Source organism: Camponotus vicinus, unplaced genomic scaffold (assembly GCF_025532165.1).
Source record: "Camponotus vicinus isolate PSW18456_S1 unplaced genomic scaffold, iyCamVici1.0 SCAF_2, whole genome shotgun sequence".
In the NCBI taxonomy this organism is placed as follows: domain Eukaryota; kingdom Metazoa; phylum Arthropoda; class Insecta; order Hymenoptera; family Formicidae; genus Camponotus; species Camponotus vicinus.
The window spans coordinates 11443858-11464037 of record NW_028141956.1 but is presented as its reverse complement, the minus strand read 5'-3'; the positions used below and the strand labels follow the sequence as shown (position 1 = coordinate 11464037).

Sequence of the window (20180 nt, the reverse complement as noted above, 5' to 3'; positions counted from 1 at the left end):
GGGAGAATTTTAATGAGGACGCGAGATCTCCCGTGAATCGCAGTTGAAACTTCATTTTTTATTTGTACTCGATGCGCTCGCGATGTTTTTAAGCATTCGTGCGAAAATCAGAAAATTCGAGACTTGACACTGTGTTCGAATTATAAGTAATGATAATAATAATAATTTTCTGATGCGATAAATGAGCTTCGCGGAATCATTAATCGTGCCTCTTTCGGTCTCTCCGAAGAAGTTTTGAAGCGCGCAGATGAGCTTCCAATTTGCAAAGATGGTATCGGAAAATTAAGACAAACTCGGAGAAAAGACTCGGGAAATTATTGCGGTAATTGTATCAAAGCGATTATCGCAATCGATAAATTAATTTTGTTACAACGAGAGTTAAACGAACTCGTCAAATATTTGCATCGAGCGAATCTTTAATTTTTCCGCGATGATCTTTGAATATATTCAAGTATAATGAAAATGAACGTTATCAAGATATATATCGCTGTCTCAAACTGATTGTAAAGTTTCAAAGGTCGTAATACGGGACGGCCGATACTTTCAGGACTTGTACTAGCCAATCCCTTCTGGGCTATTATGTGAGCTGGGCTTTAAAGGCCAGCGTTACGATATCTCCCACCTTATCCTGGGATTAAACGGAATTCCTACTAAATGTATTTCCTTAGCTCTTAGTGTCATGATTCTCTTGTTCCCCCACAATCGTCTTTAATCCTATCGTTTTTCGAATACCACGAAAAAATATTACATTGTTTGTTACTTTGAAGTAATAATAGCCATTAATACAATGCTTTCCTTTTATTTTTTAATTGAAAATAAGACAAATAAAGTCAAAAATCGAAAATCAAATAAAGTATGAAACCATTTAATGTAAGAAATTTAAATTACAAAAAATTCAGCGCTTTCAATATCTGCAAATTGGATAAACTAGAAATCAATAGATCGCTTTTTTTAAATCTGCATCAAGAAATAAGCGAAAAAAAGCAATCAATTTCTGTTAAAATCAAGATAATTATTCATGCTAGTCTTACGATAATAGATTGTATGACGGAAAAAACTTGGACGTAGATTATATCAGTTATAATATTTATCGTGTAGTCATTAATGTCTTTGAATAATGAATCGCGCCTACCTCCGCCCATTTTTTTATATCTATTTCGCAATCTCCCCGCAACTCGCTCGCAGCACGGCATTACTGAATCGCAATTGAAAGCAAGGAAAATTTTCAGCAAAAGGGAAAGTTTTATTCGCAAACAAAAGGATCGACCGAGGTAGGAGAATACGGTCCGACGTGCTGGATTTGAAACGAAGTCATGTCCGTTAGTCGTCGAAACTTCCTAAAAACTTGAGGCGAATAACAATGGACGAGCGAGGCGCATCGTCTTTCCTCGAGATAAAGTTACGACAAAGTTAACACCTCTTTCCCCTTAATACGGAGATCTGAATGACGTATGCGGTACCATGAAGAGGAAGTTCTAACCGCGCCAGACCAGATCTCCCCTGAAGAGAGAATCCATGAATTTGAACTTGGATTAATCAGTTAATGCGAATCATATGGTATCCCACAAAATTCGTGGAAGCGTACATGACGAGAGGTTTTGAATCATACGTCCTTCGTGATGTTGTATTGCGCGATCATGGAAACTGATTTGTATGAGAGGCAAATTCGACGGATGCGAGGGGATCATGAGATTCGGCAATATCGAAGGACGCGAGGGAGAACCTTGTCGAGTGATTAACTTCCGGTCGAGGTCGTGCTACACCCTTGACCTCGCATCGCATCACGATGACACTCGGAGCATGCGTTTCTGCGCTTATTATTACGTCGTAACGACGAGCCAACCGGTTGGCGGCGAAAAAAGAAGATATCCGAGGATCCGAGAAACGAAAGGAAGCAGAAGCTGGATACGGAAATGCGTGGTGAGCAATTTCGCGTTCTCCAGCTCGCGAATCCTCTGGAGAACGCTTGTATTGCAAAGTAGAGGAAACTTGATTATCGGGAGACATTTTACTAGTGCAGCAGCGTAGCCCATTCATAAAACAAACCGGATATCGACGAGCCGCTGCTCTCCGAAGTGCACTAAAGTGTTATATATCCGGAGCACCGTTCGATCGCGATAGCGGATAGCGTGCGTTTAAAGAGATATTATCATCATGAGCACTAGCAACTCGCGCAACTTTTGCACAAAACGTCGATATGTCGTGGAGAACGCCATCGAGCCTCTGAATGAAGACGAGGATGGCGGGCTGGCGGGCGGGAGAACGCGTTATTCGTGTTGTTTGTGAAACGCATGCGTTATTCAATGAAAGATTTATCACTGACAGAGATTATATTTGACAGGTCAATGAAGATTGTTCCGTCCAGATAGTTCGCTTATTCGATATAGGTTCGCTCGACGGAAGCTCATCTGAGGATGCGAATCGAGATTTTGATTATCGGAATCTATTGACGGTTCATCGCGATCGCATCGCGAATCGATCGGGATCAGCTTTACCGCACGCAAGTTGACACGATTAACAAACAGAAGCTGCGCCAACCAACGGCTGGCGAACCGACTCGCTTCCAGCTGGTCCCCGGTTTTCGCGGAGCGAATCGGGCGAGAATCAAGGATGTCCCGTTGGTGCGCGATCGTATGAATGTTGGAGGCGCGTTCCTTCACGAGGACTCTATTCAACGATTTGACGGTAAGTAAGGGTTTCATTCATGAGTTCTCTCACCGCTGGCGGAGTACGTTCGTCGGTGAAGCGCGGACCAGTGACGTCATAGCGTCGCGGCGCCTGGCGTCAGACTGGCTCAGCGATGACATTATATGGAAGTGTGTTGGGTTACGATAGCGCAAGCGCACCTCTCGAACCTGAGGGGGATGCTCAAATATCCTACCTCCCGTTTCCCTCCTTTACAACGGAGTTCCTCCGATTCCACCACCTTCGATCCTCTTCGCGCTTTCTCCTTCTCTCCGTTCCTCTCTTCCTCTCTCTCTCTTTCTCTCTATCATACCTTATACGCTTTCACCGTCTCGGTCGATCGCGTTCTGCGTCGTTTCCATTCTTGTTCGTCTTTCTCCGATTTTTCCTTCTTCTATTTTCCCTTTCCTTCTCTGGTGAAAAATTTTTTCATCTCCATTGTCTGCACGAGTCTTGCGCGTCATCTCTCTCGATTTCGTATTCGTTTTTTCGCGCCGTCTCTCTCGCCGATTTTTTTCTGCTACTTCGTCCCTTTTGTCCTATTCTCCCTTATGACAAGATGCCTTTTCACTTTTATTCGACCATAATTCTCGTCTTACAAATATTGTTAATACCCCGTCGCATTTGAAGAAAACTTTTGGCCCCGGCAACTTATGCCTCGTAAAGTTTCATTAAAAAAAAATGAAATTAACTCAGGCAAATATTCGTATTCAAAAGGGAGTTCATATTTTTATTATTATTTATTCATTGTCCACTACCGTCGGTTGTGTTCCTGTTTCTAACTTTATCACAAACTGTAATAAGTATCACTTTGAGTTGAGGCTGCTCGTCCATCTGCTTTCGAGCTTGAAATTTTTACCGTTTCTACTAAACTAAAAGAGAACTAAAACCCTACTAAAATATGTTGATGGTTTTATGTTGGAAAATATTACGCGTATCTTGGTAAACAAATGTAATGTAAAGAAACGTGATGAGACTTTTCTTGGTCTTTTATAGTGATGTAATCCATCACAGCTGCGCTATTCAAAAGCATATTCTGGGAAATTGAAAAAAGTTAATAATGACCACGCTATCTCATGCTGATAGTTTTACTTCGAGAATGAAATAGCAAAGATATGAAGCAGAGAACGAGTGTAAAATAAAGAAATACGGGGAAACGAAACGTGGCGAAAGTCTTTCCGGTGCTTCATCCTGATGAGATCAATCATTTAAAAACGCTGCGGAATCCGTAGGAAAAGAAAGAAGAAAAGAGAGTAACGCGTCCGCGAAATAACATTTTTCGATTGAGCGGAACTTAAAAGGAAGAGATGTTCGGGCAATATATATTCCATAACGGATTTTTGTTGCACGTCGACCGTTCCGTGAGTCTGTTCGGTGAATTTGCGACGCGAGGGATCTAAATCGGTGCGGATCCATGAATAAAAGAAAAGGTTTGCGTGATACCTCTGATTCGTTGGTTCGATGACAAAACAATTTATTTCAACCTCCACCTTCATCTCCGCTAATGTTCGAAAAATTAATCTATATTGGCTACATATATTGATAAACTATATTTAACACATGTATCTAAGCGTATATTTAAATAATAATAAAATGAACAAAAGTTACAATATTATATCTCAAAAGAGATATCGTACAATATTTGACAATCATTCGCAGAGAGCGTATTATTTCCTCATTACGGTTTACTTTTACTCTTAATCCTTTCTCACGCGATTGTAATTAATCAAGCGACGCCGCGGTAATAAATTCTCAGCGACGTCTAATTATCTCCTCGAGATAAAAGCCTCAAGCTCGCGCGTCGGTGTTTCCTTCTGCTCGTGCAATTCTTCACAGTTTTTCGCTGACCATCCAGCAATCCGATTTACTCTCTAGTCCGTTCTTATTGGCTAGCCACGAAAGCCGTAAGCTACCAAGCACATATCAACTTCTGGAAGACATGGCATTTCTCCTTCTCCTTTTCCCCCTCCTCATGAAGTAATAATAAAAGTGCTCGATGCGACATACGTCGAATAGTAATGGACAAAGCGCAAAGTGGAGCACGTCAGCAGTCCTTGTGACAATCCTCGGCATAAAAACGTCAATGATCGTCTCCCCCGCAAAGATGGAGCCGGCGATCAACAACACAATGTCGACGACAATAACAGATACATCTGCCGTCGCGCGAGCGTAAAACGCGATTCGTCAAATTGTTTACGGCCGTCGCGATCCTTCGCTGAATAATTGCTCGCTCGCCGGCTCACCCGATGATAGCCGTATCCTTTTCCTCGCAGGACGATTCCTCAACTTCAACTTAGAGCGATATTTTTCGATTTATGTTCGAAAAAAGAGTTGTACGGTGATAAAGCGAATACGCGCTCGCGGTAATTGATGTAGCAGTGCGAAGAAATGATGAGAAAGAATGAACTTTCGTGATAAATATCGTACAAATTCCATCAAGGTGTTACAACATTTATTGCAAAGTTTAATTCGCGTATTATCTGTTTGCAATTTCTCAGCATCATAGATCTTTATTATTTAATACACGACGTCCCTGTTTGCCTAATGAATTTTTTATTGGTCCATCATAACTTTATTACCAAGATCTAAAAAGAAGATGAAATATATATCTCGGCAATAATGTGAGATCCATGCTGCGTTTTATGAAATTAAAGTCGTATCTTAGGCCATCCACCTGTGGGATAGAAGCATGCTAACGAGAAAAAAAGATAGTAATGTTGGGGCTTGAAGTAATATGCTATTTTTTTGCCAGTTATTATAAATATTCACAGATATCCAATATTATAAATGTTCATATATGCAATATTAATTTTTTTTTTTAAGATTCCAGATAATTATTCCATAAAGTATTAGATTAGCAAATAATTGAATTATGATTATATTTTTTCAGAGAATATATAATTATAAATAAATATTATATAATAATATATAAATAATATATTAAATAATATATAATTTAAATAAATATTATAAATAAATATAAATAAAATAAATAAAATAAAATATTATATCTTTTTAAAGATGTTGAGATTGGTAATATTTTACAGCTATTTTAAATGTTATATTATTATTATTATTATATTTAAATTATTTATTTTAATAGTTAAATTCTGTTATTAGTATTAATGCGTATCTTTCGTAATTTATTGTTCGTGCTCTTTTAAAATTGATCGATGTCAATCTATTCAATCTTCTTACAAAGAGTAACAAGAGGTGGAAAGTTTCGTTGATGTAGCAGTATTTTCCTTGTCACGAGATGGTGAAATTGGAAGGAAATCTTGGTGATATTTTGGCAAGTCTTTTGCGCTGGGTGTCGCGCGAAAATTGCGGTAAGAGCTGCTCGATCTGTCGAAGAAATAAATCGCAGGGAAACGTGATTCCTGTTCCTTGGAGGGATATATGATTCTATTTGCTGGGGTGACCAAGAGAGGCAACGATATGAACACGGAACGATGGCTGGAGGGTGTTTCGAGTAGAAAATTGAATCCACGACTAAAACGCACCTGGAAGCCGCCGGAATTGCGGCGCCGCTATATTTAATCTGAATATCTGCCACGGCGCATCGTTGGAATTTATGTGCTTGTTTTGCGCTTTCCTTTTTTTCCCCTCTTTTTATTTTTATTTCATTTCCCCAATATAAAACTCTTAAGCTGAGAGCAAAATCGCAGTTGTGTTGAACATTTTTGTAAGTAATCAGTAAAGTAATTATGAAAGTGCGCGCGGAAGTTTGCGCAGAAATCAGATTAATCTGTCGCTCAAATATATTTAACTATCTCGGTAGGAAAGTTCTCTAGGAAAATTTGATCTTTTATAGCCGTCCGCTAGTTTTCTATGAAGTTAAATCGCTATAATGTCACATTTAGTTTTTGCAGCTGCGATGAGAGATAGTCCATGCGGCGATTTATTTTCGCGATAATTGCGTTAATTGCGGGATGAACTGTTGTAGAACTTGATTACCTATCTTTGTCGGGATCTTGCTTTTACATGATCAAATATGAGACTGGCTGAAAATTACACAGCTGACGTATTCTGCTAGATCCCTTGTTTAACTGTGTTTGTAGTTCTACATGTTTGAAGTGAGACAAAGGGCAGTGGTCGGTATTCTTTCAAACATGTTCAAAAGGGTGACTCGAATTTCGAGAGCTTTAGAGTCAACTCTCGAATTGCTCCCTCGCATCGCGATGCCATCTCTATCGCGATATCATCCCGACTAATCCATTTATATTTGCATTAAAACCTTCTCAGTAAATTCTCAGTGAAATGGAGGATATTTTATAAATATGTTTTATGTATATTTCTTATAATTTATATTTTGAAAGAGAACAGAATTTCCATAAATTTTATTTACAAATTTAATCACATCAAGTTTCGTTTATTTGTTGTCAAGTGCAAATATCTACTTAGACGTTGCTTTTTTTATTTAACAAAGAAAATTAACTTACCTTAATTCTTTATCTTCGTCATCTGCCGATAAGATCAGAAATGATCAATGAATGAATGTAATTATCATTGATGCAATCAATATATGTGTCCTCGATTTACAATTCTAAGGCATGTAAATGCGTCCCATTTACGTCCTATGACAGTTAGAGTAATTGCGAGGTAGTATATGAGTCTTCACGATAGTAGCAATTAGGATCCGGGTGAGAAACGACGCTTTAATAATGTTAGGTGATACTGGTACTGATTTATCGAACTATTTCCGGTCGAGTGTCTCTATCAGTCGCTACGCAGTTGCTTCTTTATCAACTGCGTGCGAACAAGCGCGGCTTCGTTAGAGGTTCAGCCGACCGGAAGAGTCGTTAACTACGAGCAGCGAAGTACACGCGAGCAATTTGCATGACCGTCAATTTCGCGCGTGATGCGCTATATGTGCAACCCAATATAAGCAGCCAGCCTGTCGCGCGCGCGTGTGGTTCCATTTACACCCTAATAAATTTCGAGCAATAATTATCGGATATTAATTATTGCCTTCTTCTCTCTCTTCCTTTTCTATCGCAGCGCGTTACGTTTTGCAGGTAAATCGAGAGGCTCAATCGAATTACGCGTTACGTGTGAATTGTTTTATATCCATTTTTGGAATTTCGCATATTTCCACATTGATTGCATTTGTTTTCCAGTGAGCTATTTATAACGGTTTGAATTTGTCCATGAATTTATCCGTGAAACGCGTCTCGCGCATTGATACCACTTTTGTATATAATTGTTTATGATATTACAGTTAATTATACAATTAATCAAATATATCTCATACTAAAAAATTTCAATAGAAATATTATATATTACGAAATAATTAATCATATTTGAATATCGAATATCAATAGATTATCTTTAATTGGTATGTTCCAATATTCTGGGACCTATTATTAGTCACCGAAAGAATTCTCACATTTATTTAAGCTTCTATTAAATTGCTCTTACGTCTATATAAATTAAGTAGTACTGTCTTAACTGATTTTTTTATTATGTAAAAAGTTGGCAGTGCTTGTAAGAAAAAGTTGAATAGTAAGATAATTAATAAACTAGACAAACGCGCAATTTTAAGATATAATTTTGATTGACGTTCCCTTTGAGAAGCAATGAAACGCTTTTAAAGGAGTTAATTTGCCAGGAAGAGACTCGCGCGAGACTCTGTAGTCACCGAACCTAGAAGGGTAGACAGAGTCCTCGTTCACCCCGTGGTGCCTTCGTCGGCGAACCAAGCCACCCTGTATCGATTCAGCGACGCCCACCCAAAGAGCAACCCCCACCATGGATGACCCTACCCATTGGTACCATTTCGTCCAAAAATTTTAGAGCGCGTTGCTTCGGGCGCCAAATTGCTCCTACTTTTTTATCCGCGCCACGTGATCGACGATTCCGAATGTGTCGCGCCAGCGACCGTTGTTGACAAATCCACGGATCCAACACTGACGAGTTGACTATTCAGATTCGGGCAAATATCGGGATGGTAACGAAAACGCAACGCGATACACCAGTACGTAGGTCGGAAGGTTTGAATTATGCTATGCTCGAAACAACATACTTTTCTGAATTCTACACCGAGTGATTTACGATTAGGGTAACAAAATCGAAAAAATAATTTATGGGATCATTTTGAATCAAGGAAAATTGTATGACACAGGGAAACGTAGACTTTTTTTCCTCGGAAAAAGTCCTCATAAATCATCCGGCAGAATTTATCACGTCAGTTGTATTGTACATCTCCATGAGTACAGCTTTATATAAAAAATACGAGGGGCATTATTAAACCTCTGCCATTAAAGCCACCGGTCATATTCCCAGTTTGTCGTGTAGACTATTGCTCCCGAAACGATTTCATCCTTTAGACACGTTCGAGGGATATTTTGCTGCTCGCCAGAAAAGAGCGAGAGACTGATGTTGGCATTACACACAAGCGTGCGATGTACTTCGTGGGCGGTAAATATTGCTCTCGACACCTACGTATTTCGAAATTTTATTATGACGTACAACATATACGCGCAGCCCCGTAATACACTTCTCTCGTTGCAGTATATCTCTTTGTTAGTTTCCAGGATGAGAATGTACGCGCGCTTAAATTATCCCTCGAACGATGACAGATCCATTCGCTCAACCGAGCGGTCGACCGACCTTATTGCGTATGCATGCGATACATTTCGCACATCGCGACATGTTTATAGCGCCCGTTCCGTGCACTAGTCTAAATTATTTCCAAATAGCAGCGTACCGAGACGACGGAGGAGTTTGGTTACCGCCTCCACTTAACTCCGCTATTATTCACGAAAATTCCTCTTCCCTTCTTCTTGCTCGCAACGGGTTTTCCTACAGCTTGAATGGAACGAAAACCCTCGGAACAGCGATGATTCTTCTTGCTGTTTATTCTTCTATTCTGTTGCGTTTAATCGGTGTTCTATGTTATAAGAACGCAGCGCAGTCATATTCTCGATTCACATGAGAGAAAAAAAAGAGAGAAAGAGTTTATCGATCCGCGCGGTAAATATCAAAATTTTACAGGCTGACGCATGACGCAAAAATCGATGGAAATAACGAACGGACGCGGCCTGTTTGCACGAGTTCTTCCACGAGACTAGGTATACACCGACCGTGCCGCTCGTCATGTACTCGTCATCTGGTTCGACAGCAAACCGCTGCTGTCACATTCGACACGTGACGAGTGTTCGTGAAGCATTCCGTGGATATTTTTACAGGTCATGGAAAACAATAAATTACTCGAAGATAGGAAGAAAAATATAATTGATTCGTAAATGTGGAATCTAAAAAATTTGCGTATCATATTTTTTTCGTTTTTCAGACGAGATAATTACGGATAGGAAATTAAGAAAGGAAAGAAAATGTATAACAGTTCTCATAGTTTGCATAGTATCAGCACATTTCCTAAATATTAAATAATTATTTTGAAACTCTTTTTATGTCGCATCGTTCTATTTGGTAAAGATGTTTATGGAAAAGGATATGAAAATATAAAAGAGATATTTCTCCGAATTTATATATATTTTTCCGTTCACGCGCGTTTCGCAAAGTTAGCGTAGATGAGACGCCGCATACGGAAGAGAGTTCGCGAAATGTTCTTTGTTGGGATTTACGTATGCAAATGAACGAAATAATATTATCATCGAACTGCACGAACGCGGACGGACCGTTGCGGCGAATTTAATTATCGATTCCCCCGGAGAGAGAATATCTTTCTAGAATACAGCGTCTATTTTGAAAATGCGATGGAACCAAGAGGTGGCGATTTATTTCGGAGAGTTCGATGTAATATTATTATCGTAGCCGGTAGCCGGTCCTTTCGCTAAAATCGAAAGCCGAATCCAACGATACGTGTACGCTCGCTTGCATGACGATACCCTTTTCTCGTTCCTTTTATACGGTGCGGAAATGTGGACTTCGTTGAAATTCAATTCCCACCTCGGTATCGAACATTACACATAAATTGCTTAGATCTAATCGAACGATACGAAACTTATCAGTAGCAAAGGTATATCGCGTATAAAAGATTAATGACGTTAATGCGGTACATGAGACGCAATTTTCATCACCACTCGGAGCAGTGCACTTAAATTGTATAAACATTCACATAGAAATAAATCACGACAATTCACGACGTAGCGTAAAATATTTCTCGACGTCGCGTTTATTAATTCATTTGCTATCTTAAATTTTCAGGCGGAGGAACTTTGATACACCTTTCACCTTTCGTCTCCGGTGATTTCGAAATCAATGCAATTCCTTCCATCTCGATTTCAACTCTCGTGGATTTTTTGCAGAAAAAATCCCTTGTACGGTCTCAGGTACTTGACACATTTTGATTCTTTCTTCTCGTCTTTTTTTCGCAGCGCTCTTGCCTTTAATTTCCAACGGCGATCGTTCGCGACTCAATGCATAAGTCTTGTCGTCGTGTCCCCACGCGAATTCTGATAAATTCCTCGGGGTCACAATGCACACAAACGCATTGCGGCGGCTTTCAACGCGACATTTCTTTCCTGACTGCGGTTTCTTCTTTTTCTTTCTCTCTCTCTCTCTCTTTTCCTCTCTGTTCTCGTTCTCGCAAACTCGATTGACAACGCTAAAAACTTTTTCCCACTTGTACTTCAGAGCGTAAAAGAGTCCCACGAGATCCCTGACGGACGATTTACACAGAATCCCTTCCTTTCACATATTTCCGTTGTTGTTTCGTGAGAATTCGTCGAATCCGATTTCAAAGCTCATGATCTCGTAAAATCGGTGGGCGAGTTAAATGTATATTGTTCGATAGAGAGAGTGAGCAAGAGAGAGAAAGAGAGAAATATTTAGATATCAGCTATTTAATCAGATCGGTCGATTTGATTGTCGGAGCCAGATATTCAAATTTACCAGCAGCAACCATGTACGTAGACATACCCGGCTTTAGCTGTTAGTACATAGGAATGTTTCGCCGATGCGGCTGTTCCGGTACCCTGCTAACTATTCCAGAGTTTGCCGGTACACAGGATACACATAGTTCGGATACTCGTAGATCGACTTGTAAGAATCAGTGATTCATAGAGAACGTCGTGAAAAAAATAATAACGTACACAACTTGATGTCTTTTCGTCGATAATTATATTATCGGCCGAAGAAAAAGAAACGATAGCTATTGAACCAGAAGACACATGTCCACAATAGTCTACTACATCTCTCTATCAAGCCTCTGTACACATGTGAGCGAAATTGTTTGACGTTATTGTGTACAATTGACATTTTCGTATATTGTTGAGACACTCGGTTTATTTTACAGAGAGTGTTTACTCATATAATTCATCTAGATTTTCGCGGTATAACGGCAGCCTCGTGCTAAATTCGAGTCCGTTTTTTTGCGCCGTTTGGCGGAACATCATGGATCGGTTGACGCCAAACTTCGGTGGCAAAAAATCCGTGTTAAACGCTGGCACGTGCTAGATGTCCAGGCGTCGCGACCGTAGTGGTCGGCGGCGTTGTCGTAGTTGTCGTCGGTCGCGGTATCGGGGAATGTTTCATGGGCAGACTTCTACCACCCTGATTACTCTTGACCCATGGCCACTGCAGAGTACGTATCAGAGTGTTGCGAAAATCCTCGGAAAAGAGACAATAAATGTAAAACGTGATTGAGTAATAGATCACCTCCAACAGATTGGCCAGCGCCCGGAACACCTGCAACCGAACGCGACGAATTAATGGATGGATTCATAATTGATGAAGTCGAGAATTAGAAGCGGAGCGTGCAAGGGAATAATTGAATCATTTTATCGGGTAAGGAGAAAGCGAGATCTGATTAAGTATTCTTACAAGATAATAAAATGATAAGAATTAGGAAACGGAATTGTTGCTTTAAATTAATTGATAATTTGAAATTTAGTTCCATTATTGATTGTATCAAATTATAGGTAAGATAAAAACGTATTCTAACAGTACATTTGAAAATGAAAAATAATATGTAGCAAAAATGTGTACGGATCTTATTACCTGGTAAGAGTAATGATTGAGATTACTCTCGCTGAGAGTGACGTTTAAGATAACCATAGGACTGACGCAGACCAGAAATAGGATGCTGGTGCTGCCTAAGAGCAGAATGAGCCGTCGTTCTTCGGCAAAAGTTCTCGGATCTTCATCGTTGCTAATGGTTCTTGATAAAGTCATCCTTCGACGTCGTTCGCAGGATCTTCTGTACACTATCATTATTTTCAGATTGAATCCGGCGAGAAGGATCGTCGGTGCCACTTTAAAAACGACTTCCAGCATTATCTTGTAAATCTGAAGTACACATTTGCATCGCAGATTAAAAGCCATCAAATTATGAAATGCAGTTAAATACGGTACACGCTATTTTAAGATCATAAACAGATTATGATTAAATATGCAAAGCATTCCAGAAATTCTGACCTTAACTTAAATGTCAGATAACTTTTTTTTAAATATCAAATATTTCTAGTAATTTGGAGTTAATATTTGGGACATTTTGCTTAATCAACGATATTGTTATAGAAAATTTATACGACTAAATAATAACGACGTTCTGATATTTTATCGGCTTTCGAGTATTTTTTCTTTATTAGTGAAAAAGAACAGTGTTTACAAAAGAGATATGAATTACCTGGAAGTACCATGAATGAAGAAACATCCGATTCTCTCCCTTCTGGTAGATAAGGGGACCGCCTGGCGCCAGCAGGCAGGTCGTAATTTCACCCCGAAATACGCATGGCAGATAAACGAGAAATGTAGCTAGGGGGATGAGCACCACTGTTAGGTGAGGTGGTCCGCAGAGTGGTCGCGTGTGTTGTCCGGGGTGACAGACGCTTACATAACGCTCCACTGTCAATGCCAGAAGCATCATTACTCCAACCCCTATGCATACAATTAACCTCTATATCTCGCAAATATAGCGTCAAGTCGGCTTTAAAAGCTCTTCTCGTCAGATACTTGTATGTTTCTATACGCACATACATACAAGTATAATAACCGAAAAAATTTCAATTCTTTTTCATTGCAAAATATCGTTTAATTTTTTGTGCATCCCTCATTTTTCTCTCCATGCCTCTTTCTAGGCAAACTTCTAATCGTTATCATCGCTGTAACTTATAGAAGCTCCAGATTCGAGAGAGCAAAAGTTTCCCACCGCGGACAAAGTTCCAACGAGCATCTTCTATTTCTTTCGCGCGCAGCGTGGAAAGAGCAGATAACGGGATAAATTCATTTCCTCCGTAAGAATCGTATCGGCCGTTTCCGCGAAAATGGTGTTAATGGAAGAGAGGAAACGCAAGGAAGGGAAAGAAAGCAAGAGTGAGTTTGTTGGACTCTTTGCGAAATTTTCTAGCGCGAAATTTCGCAGAGAGTCGCGCAGAATTTTTGGTAAAGTTCCGTCATACCCAGGCAGCCATTCCCGAGGAAGAGCTCGAGGTGAGCGTGATAAAAGGCCTGCGACCAGCTGCTCCATCCCCCGATCTCCTTGTAGGTGAGAACCCTGAGCGCGAAAGGGATGCAGAACAGAATCGCGAGAAGCGCCGCCGCGGAATAACCTGCAACAGAAATAGAAGTAGAGTCTGGGGTTAAGAAGAATAGTCAGACAGGGAAAAATAAGAGCTGGGTCTCCGAGATCGAGTTAACTTGATTTCATAAACCCGGAACAGCGGGTGAACATGGCACGATTCACTTAATCATTCTCGCAACTTTTCTAAATATTCTCGGCAATATCGCCGAGAAATTTTTCATTCCGCCTCCGCGTGTTTCGTGGAGAACGACGAGAATAGGATTAAATCACTCTTCGGAATTTATTCCGGAAGTCATTACGCATTTTTTTTTATCGTAGCTTGATATCGTCGACAGTTTTTGATCTGTGATACTTTAATTATATAATTATAACATTTTTTGTTTTTCTTGTTCAATATTATTCGTAAAGCCACGAATATTTTGCTCGTTCGTCAGCTTTACTTGCACAAATACACACGCGATATTCTTTTATTTTACATTTATCGCTCGCAACTCCAGCAATTACAATTGGATTAGCGCTTTTTGCCAATTTCCATCGGTTTACCGTTATTGTATGGTCGACCACGCTGCTTATTGTCCCATGTCTCGTGTGTTACGCGCTTTTACTGCCCGTTGACACCAATTAACGCCCGTATTTACCGTACCGTTTCGCGAAATTTCCTGAGAGCAATTAGTTGTTGACGCCACTCTCCTGCATCGTATAATTGCTAATTGGATAGAAAATTGCACATTCTGGATACGAATGCAATAATAGAAGAGTAAAAATTTCTTCGGATATTAACATTACATTAACGAAAAATTCATTGCTTAGAAAAAGTTCTCTTTTTTTTATTTCGACACAATAAAATTTTCAACAAATTATTATTAATATTATATTATATAATATTGTATCATTTGACAATTTCAAAATGTGAATAAAAAATTTATAAATGTTTTTAAATGTTATTTGAGATATGGATCAAATTTTTTCTGGTTTATCTTCGACTAAGGACAAACTTTAACCAAGCCAGTTTTATCAACCCTCGCTTCGTCGTATCGACCACTCTCTTGAGTCGCTTCCAGCCGCCGATAAACTCGAGAAACTCGCCGGTAACGCGGTTTTTTGGTCTGTGATAACTGAACGATGGACGGAAAGGGGTAGTTTCAATTCCTCGACAGTCGATACTGTTACCATCCGATGTGGATTCGCATTCTGCGGCTATCTCAGAGCTTTCTTAAGCTCTTTCTTAGAATGGCAGTCGCTTTAATTACGAAACGGAGGAAAGTTCTCTACGATGCTTTCCCTAAAGTTTATCAAAGAGCGCGATACACGCTCGGAGTATGAAAGTCGCAAGAAACCGGAAATGGGTAATGTCGCACGAATGAAAGTCAAGTTTCCATCCGACTACACAACGCATCGTAAGAGCTCGTAAAACTTTTATGTTAGAGTCCCCCGGTATTAAGGCGAAATTGCAGCTTTCCATTTAAATTACAATTTCTTGCCGCCTTGTCGTCTGTCAGCAACGGCCACGAAGAACTAGTTTAGTTTTATTAGGTCTCTTGCTGATCTTTTCGCGAATCGACGAGGTCGAATTCTTGTCCAGGAGTTCCGACCCTTTCCTTTCTCGTTTCCCTGAAATAAACCCCTATATCACCTCTCTGATTAAACTCCGTAACATAACATGAATATTTAAATATGAATCGTTTTATCTTAAGTAAATAAAGACAAAAGTACTCAAATAAAATTATGTAATATTACAATTTTATTCATATAATGAAACTGTTGTAGTAACATGCATATAATAATATTTTTTTCAAGTATTATGCAAGGAGAGAGATTGAAAAAATTGTTACACTTTACCTTGCTTGAATAAAATTATTGATTAATATAATATAAAGAAGATTATTTAAAAAATTGAGACATTTTATAATACTAACACATGATAATTATTATGTTAAAATTTAAATTCTCCAAACAATTGAAGCTCTTTTATCATATATAAATTTAATACCGAAGACCATTGTTACTTTCGACTTATTCTTTTTTATTACATACAAAGGACGGAGTCACTTGACAGAGGTCTCTCCTTTCAAACGTGAACGTGTCTCTTAAATTGCATAAGACAAGAGGAACGGCATCAAAGTAGCTCGTCGCTCCTCATTTACCGGAAATCACCGTGGCTGATCCGCACTTTTCATTTTTCTGGAAGGCAGCAAGAGCGGATGAGGTGGGCGTCGGAGCTCGTTAACGCATGCAGACGCTACGACGGGAATTAATGTGTCAGTGACCCGTTTTAGGGTCACGGTTCGTTTACCAAACCTTATCGCGTTGATTGGCCGATTCCCCGGCGTTTTCTTGTTCGCTCTCATACACAACGCTGACGAGGAAGAGACACAAAAGAGGAGACAGATATATAAAATTTTGATTGGAAAAGAGTCGCTTGATAAAATAAAGCCCACGATATATGTATATCCAGGATATCTATTGTATGCGGCACAAAAATCAAGCAATTTTTTTTTTCTTCCCAGGAAAACGTTACAAATATGTCGATGTTTTTATAAATATTCGCGTACTAACTCGTTGATGCTAATTTTCTCTCCTTTTAATTTTCTCTACAAAATATTACAAAGAATTGAAATACTTTATATACGCACTGATTTGTTTGATTATAAGAATGATAAATATTGATATATTTTTTAAAAGAAATTTTGGAATATATGAAATTTTAATTCTTAATGTTTTATGTTAATTAGCTTTGAACGCAATCGAATACTTATAGAACGAATATTGATGTACAAATATTTTTATTTGCAATCATTGCCATTTTGATTATGCGTTAATGTTATGTTTAAATTTAGTATTAAAATTTTTCAGTGAATATTATGTCACTGCAAGGTATTACATCATTGTCATGCTTAAAGTTAATACTTCGTATTTTCTTTTTGCATCTATGTAAATGTGTGTGTCGACAAAAGCAGGAAGAGTGAAGAAAAATATCGCGATGTCTCGCCGGGCGACGTTGCTGCCGGGCATCCTGTGGCGACATTTTACAAATCGCGTTCCCCCGGCATGTTTAATTTATCGAAATCCAGAGGGAGAAGCCAGCTGCAGCGTCCATTTGTCAAGATCCACGCGACGAAACTACGCTGCGATGACGTCGCGTATGGCTGAACGGCTGCTTAACTCCATAAAAGCAGCTCTGTTTCCCTCGCGGATCGTTAATCTATCGTTTATCACGTCGAAACAACTATGGTACACGCGTGTTCCAGTATAATAAATTGCGGTCTAATTTTAAAGACGAAGCGGCATGACCCTCGTCGAGGTCACCATCAGGCGATATCCATGGAATATCAATATTCCATCGAGAAATAATATCAGAAACATTTTCTCAAACAAATGGCTACCACCTGACGTGTATTCAGATCTTATCCCCGGTAAAAGCTAAGGCTGACGAAATCTACATCTCAATCAAATAAACGAAGGTCGAATTGCAAACAAATTTTTTTTATTATAATTTATATGAATCAGCAATTAAAAAGTGTGAGAATATTTAATTTTACCGAGTTACCTTGCATTTATACGAAAAATATGAAAAATATTTAATCGTCTTATGTAAAAAAGAGAAAATGTATGGCAGAATGTTGAATTTAGCAATTTTTTTTTCCTACAATCAACCTTTGCCACACTCGTCGGCGTTTACACCACCTGTTGAAAAATATACGTAGTGCAAAGGTTCCGTTACTTTTGTAGACGTTCAATATCCAACTCGTCTTTTTGCCAAACGCGGAGTTCATTTTCGATCTACCCGATTTACTGATAAAAATTTTCAGAATGGACATGAATATATCATGGTTTGATTAATATGTCTTAGAATCTCTATTCGTTCAAAAATTTTGTTAGGATATAATAAAACATTTCCTAATAAGACATTAATTAATTCAGTAATTTTCTGTTACAGATGAATTCTCAAACCAAGAACGAATAGCTTTTTTTATTGTTGGATGACGGGAGAAAATTTGTGGCACTTTTCCACGATCTTTAATTTACTGACGGAATAGTTGGCGTAAAAGGAAGACCTGTTGAAGAGAGGAACGGGAAAGAGAGCAACGTTGAAACCGGGACAGTGACCCAGGCGTTGGAAACTCATAACGACTGGAAATGGTAGCGGGAGAAAAGAGGGTGAGTACTGCAATATTGCACAAACTCGGTAATAAACCATTCCGCGGTAATATCGTGGTGCAAGAACAACGAAAAAAGGACTCGCAGGACATTACCGGGCGGATGGGATAATTCACGACGGGAATTTCGTCCTTCCCTTTAATTGCCATCTGTATCCGAGGACGTGAGCGAAGCTCGCGGATTAAGGAAGACACGTCTTGAAATCTTACAATTTCAGATAAATCTTGTGTCGAAATCTTATTTCGCGAAGATTCGTTCGAATCTTCCAACGGAAGTCAGGAGGAGAAGGAAGCGATCAATTTAAATCGAGACGTTGGCCATTTAAAGATTCTAGCTCGTCGATCTCAGGAATTACAAATGGCAGCGCTGGAAAAAAGCGGAAAAAGTGTACGTTGATACACGGCTCTCACATATCGAAACGTGTACGTCGCACCACGAAAGGATTTAATTCATATGTGTCTTCGACACGCATCTCCGGGGAAATAACATTGAGTGTTGCCGCACATATCGCTCGGTATTCCGAGCATCCGAAGGAATTGTCTTTAGATAGAGACGCGCGAGGGTCTACAATTTCAAACTTTTTTCCTCTCCGTTATTCTTGCGACCGTCGAAATACCATTTCGACTCAATATTGCATGTGCTCGATTAAAATATGAAACATTCGAAAGGATGAAAAGCAAATTCTTTTATTTTTTGAAATAATACAACGGTACAAAAGTGATAAACGACAACACAAACTTAATAGCTTGCTATATTTCTTCTTTTTGCGATGACCTATCGTAGACGAAACCACGGCTGATTGATTCGTTTTTTTAGCGGGAGATGAAAAAAGAGTCATTTCGCGACGTTAACGTTAATGCGCGCACTCGCGGATTTAAAAAGTGCCCGAGTCAACGTGGTCGAAGAGAAGTTTTAACTAGTCATTCGATATAATGAGGGGTTATCTAAGGAGACGAGTCGCGCTCGCTCGGTTCGTTCGGTGCCGGGGAATTAACGATCATCCCCCGTGCGTTTGCATACAAAGTGCATTCTCCGCGCCGCTGGCTCTCGTTATCCTTTTTACTGCGCGGCGTCTTCCTCGGGGGAGCTCTCGGCGAATGCAGGGCTTTCCGTCGAGAATAGACTCCGGCGCGAAAGGAATTAAATCGTTATCCATATCCGGGATTCCGAGCCGCCGCCGCCGACGACCGCGTTACATTTACGGCGCTCAATTTACCCCGTTACTGACAGTTCGCAGGTTTACAAACTTGGCCGTGGTGGGATTTTCGTTTTATTGCGCCTTGTACAGAGACGAAGTTTGATGAAATATTGTACAGCGTCGTTTGTCCCATTACTCACTAAGCGAGACGCACGACGGGAATGCATTCGCGGAATAATATCGCAGCTCGACGATACGAATGACGCTAAACTCGCACAACCTGATGGATTCAACTTTGTATGCAAACTTCACTTTTCACTGGAATTTCTTTACTACAAGATAAAAACGCTCTCTGATGCATTTTATACATTTTTGAAATTTGTCTGTTTAGTATATAGATAACTAAACTACTACTAATACTAATAAATTATAATACTAATACTAATACTAATACTAATACTAATAAATTATAAATTATAAATATATTAAATATTAACATATTAAATATACACATACTAATATATTAAAAATTAATACTAATATTAATATACAAAACTATATTAATATATTTTAAGAGAGCAAGAGAAATTATAGATTTTTTAATCGATATTATGAAATTTATTTTTGCAATTTGCCGGGAAACAATTTAATTGGCCAGCTAGTAAAGTTCAACTTAATTCATCTTCGTTGTACGAATCGTAATTTCACAAAGTT

The 20180-nt window shown here is 39.2% G+C and overlaps 3 protein-coding genes across 7 annotated transcripts in view; 1 reads left to right on the top strand and 2 right to left on the bottom strand.

Moving 5' to 3' along the window:
• The window catches only part of LOC145967071 (frequenin-2), a 43640-nt gene extending 40856 nt beyond the window's left edge, over window positions 1–2784 (bottom strand). The window contains exon 1 of one of the 3 annotated variants that reach the window (XM_083091702.1): window positions 2719–2784. The gene's annotated coding sequence lies outside the window, so the exon portion shown is untranslated. Of the gene's footprint in view, window positions 1–2495 lie in introns of all 3 variants that reach the window. The other 2 variants (XM_083091701.1, XM_083091703.1) reach the window with 2 other exon arrangements.
• Window positions 1–20180, top strand: part of LOC145967058 (uncharacterized) — a 150436-nt gene that overhangs the window by 60283 nt on the left and 69973 nt on the right. For both annotated transcript variants that reach the window (XM_083091672.1, XM_083091671.1), the window contains one exon: window positions 18108–18328. The gene's annotated coding sequence lies outside the window, so the exon portion shown is untranslated. The remainder of the gene's footprint in view (window positions 1–18107; window positions 18329–20180) is intronic.
• The window catches only part of LOC145967067 (putative G-protein coupled receptor B0563.6), a 39229-nt gene continuing 28017 nt past the window's right edge, over window positions 8969–20180 (bottom strand). For both annotated transcript variants that reach the window (XM_083091695.1, XM_083091696.1), the window contains exons 3-6: window positions 14049–14198; window positions 13277–13527; window positions 12649–12936; window positions 8969–12336 (exon numbers count right to left, since the gene is read on the bottom strand). In XM_083091695.1, coding sequence (XP_082947821.1) covers window positions 12085–12336; window positions 12649–12936; window positions 13277–13527; window positions 14049–14198 — 941 coding nt within the window. In that variant the 3' untranslated portion in view covers window positions 8969–12084. The remainder of the gene's footprint in view (window positions 12337–12648; window positions 12937–13276; window positions 13528–14048; window positions 14199–20180) is intronic.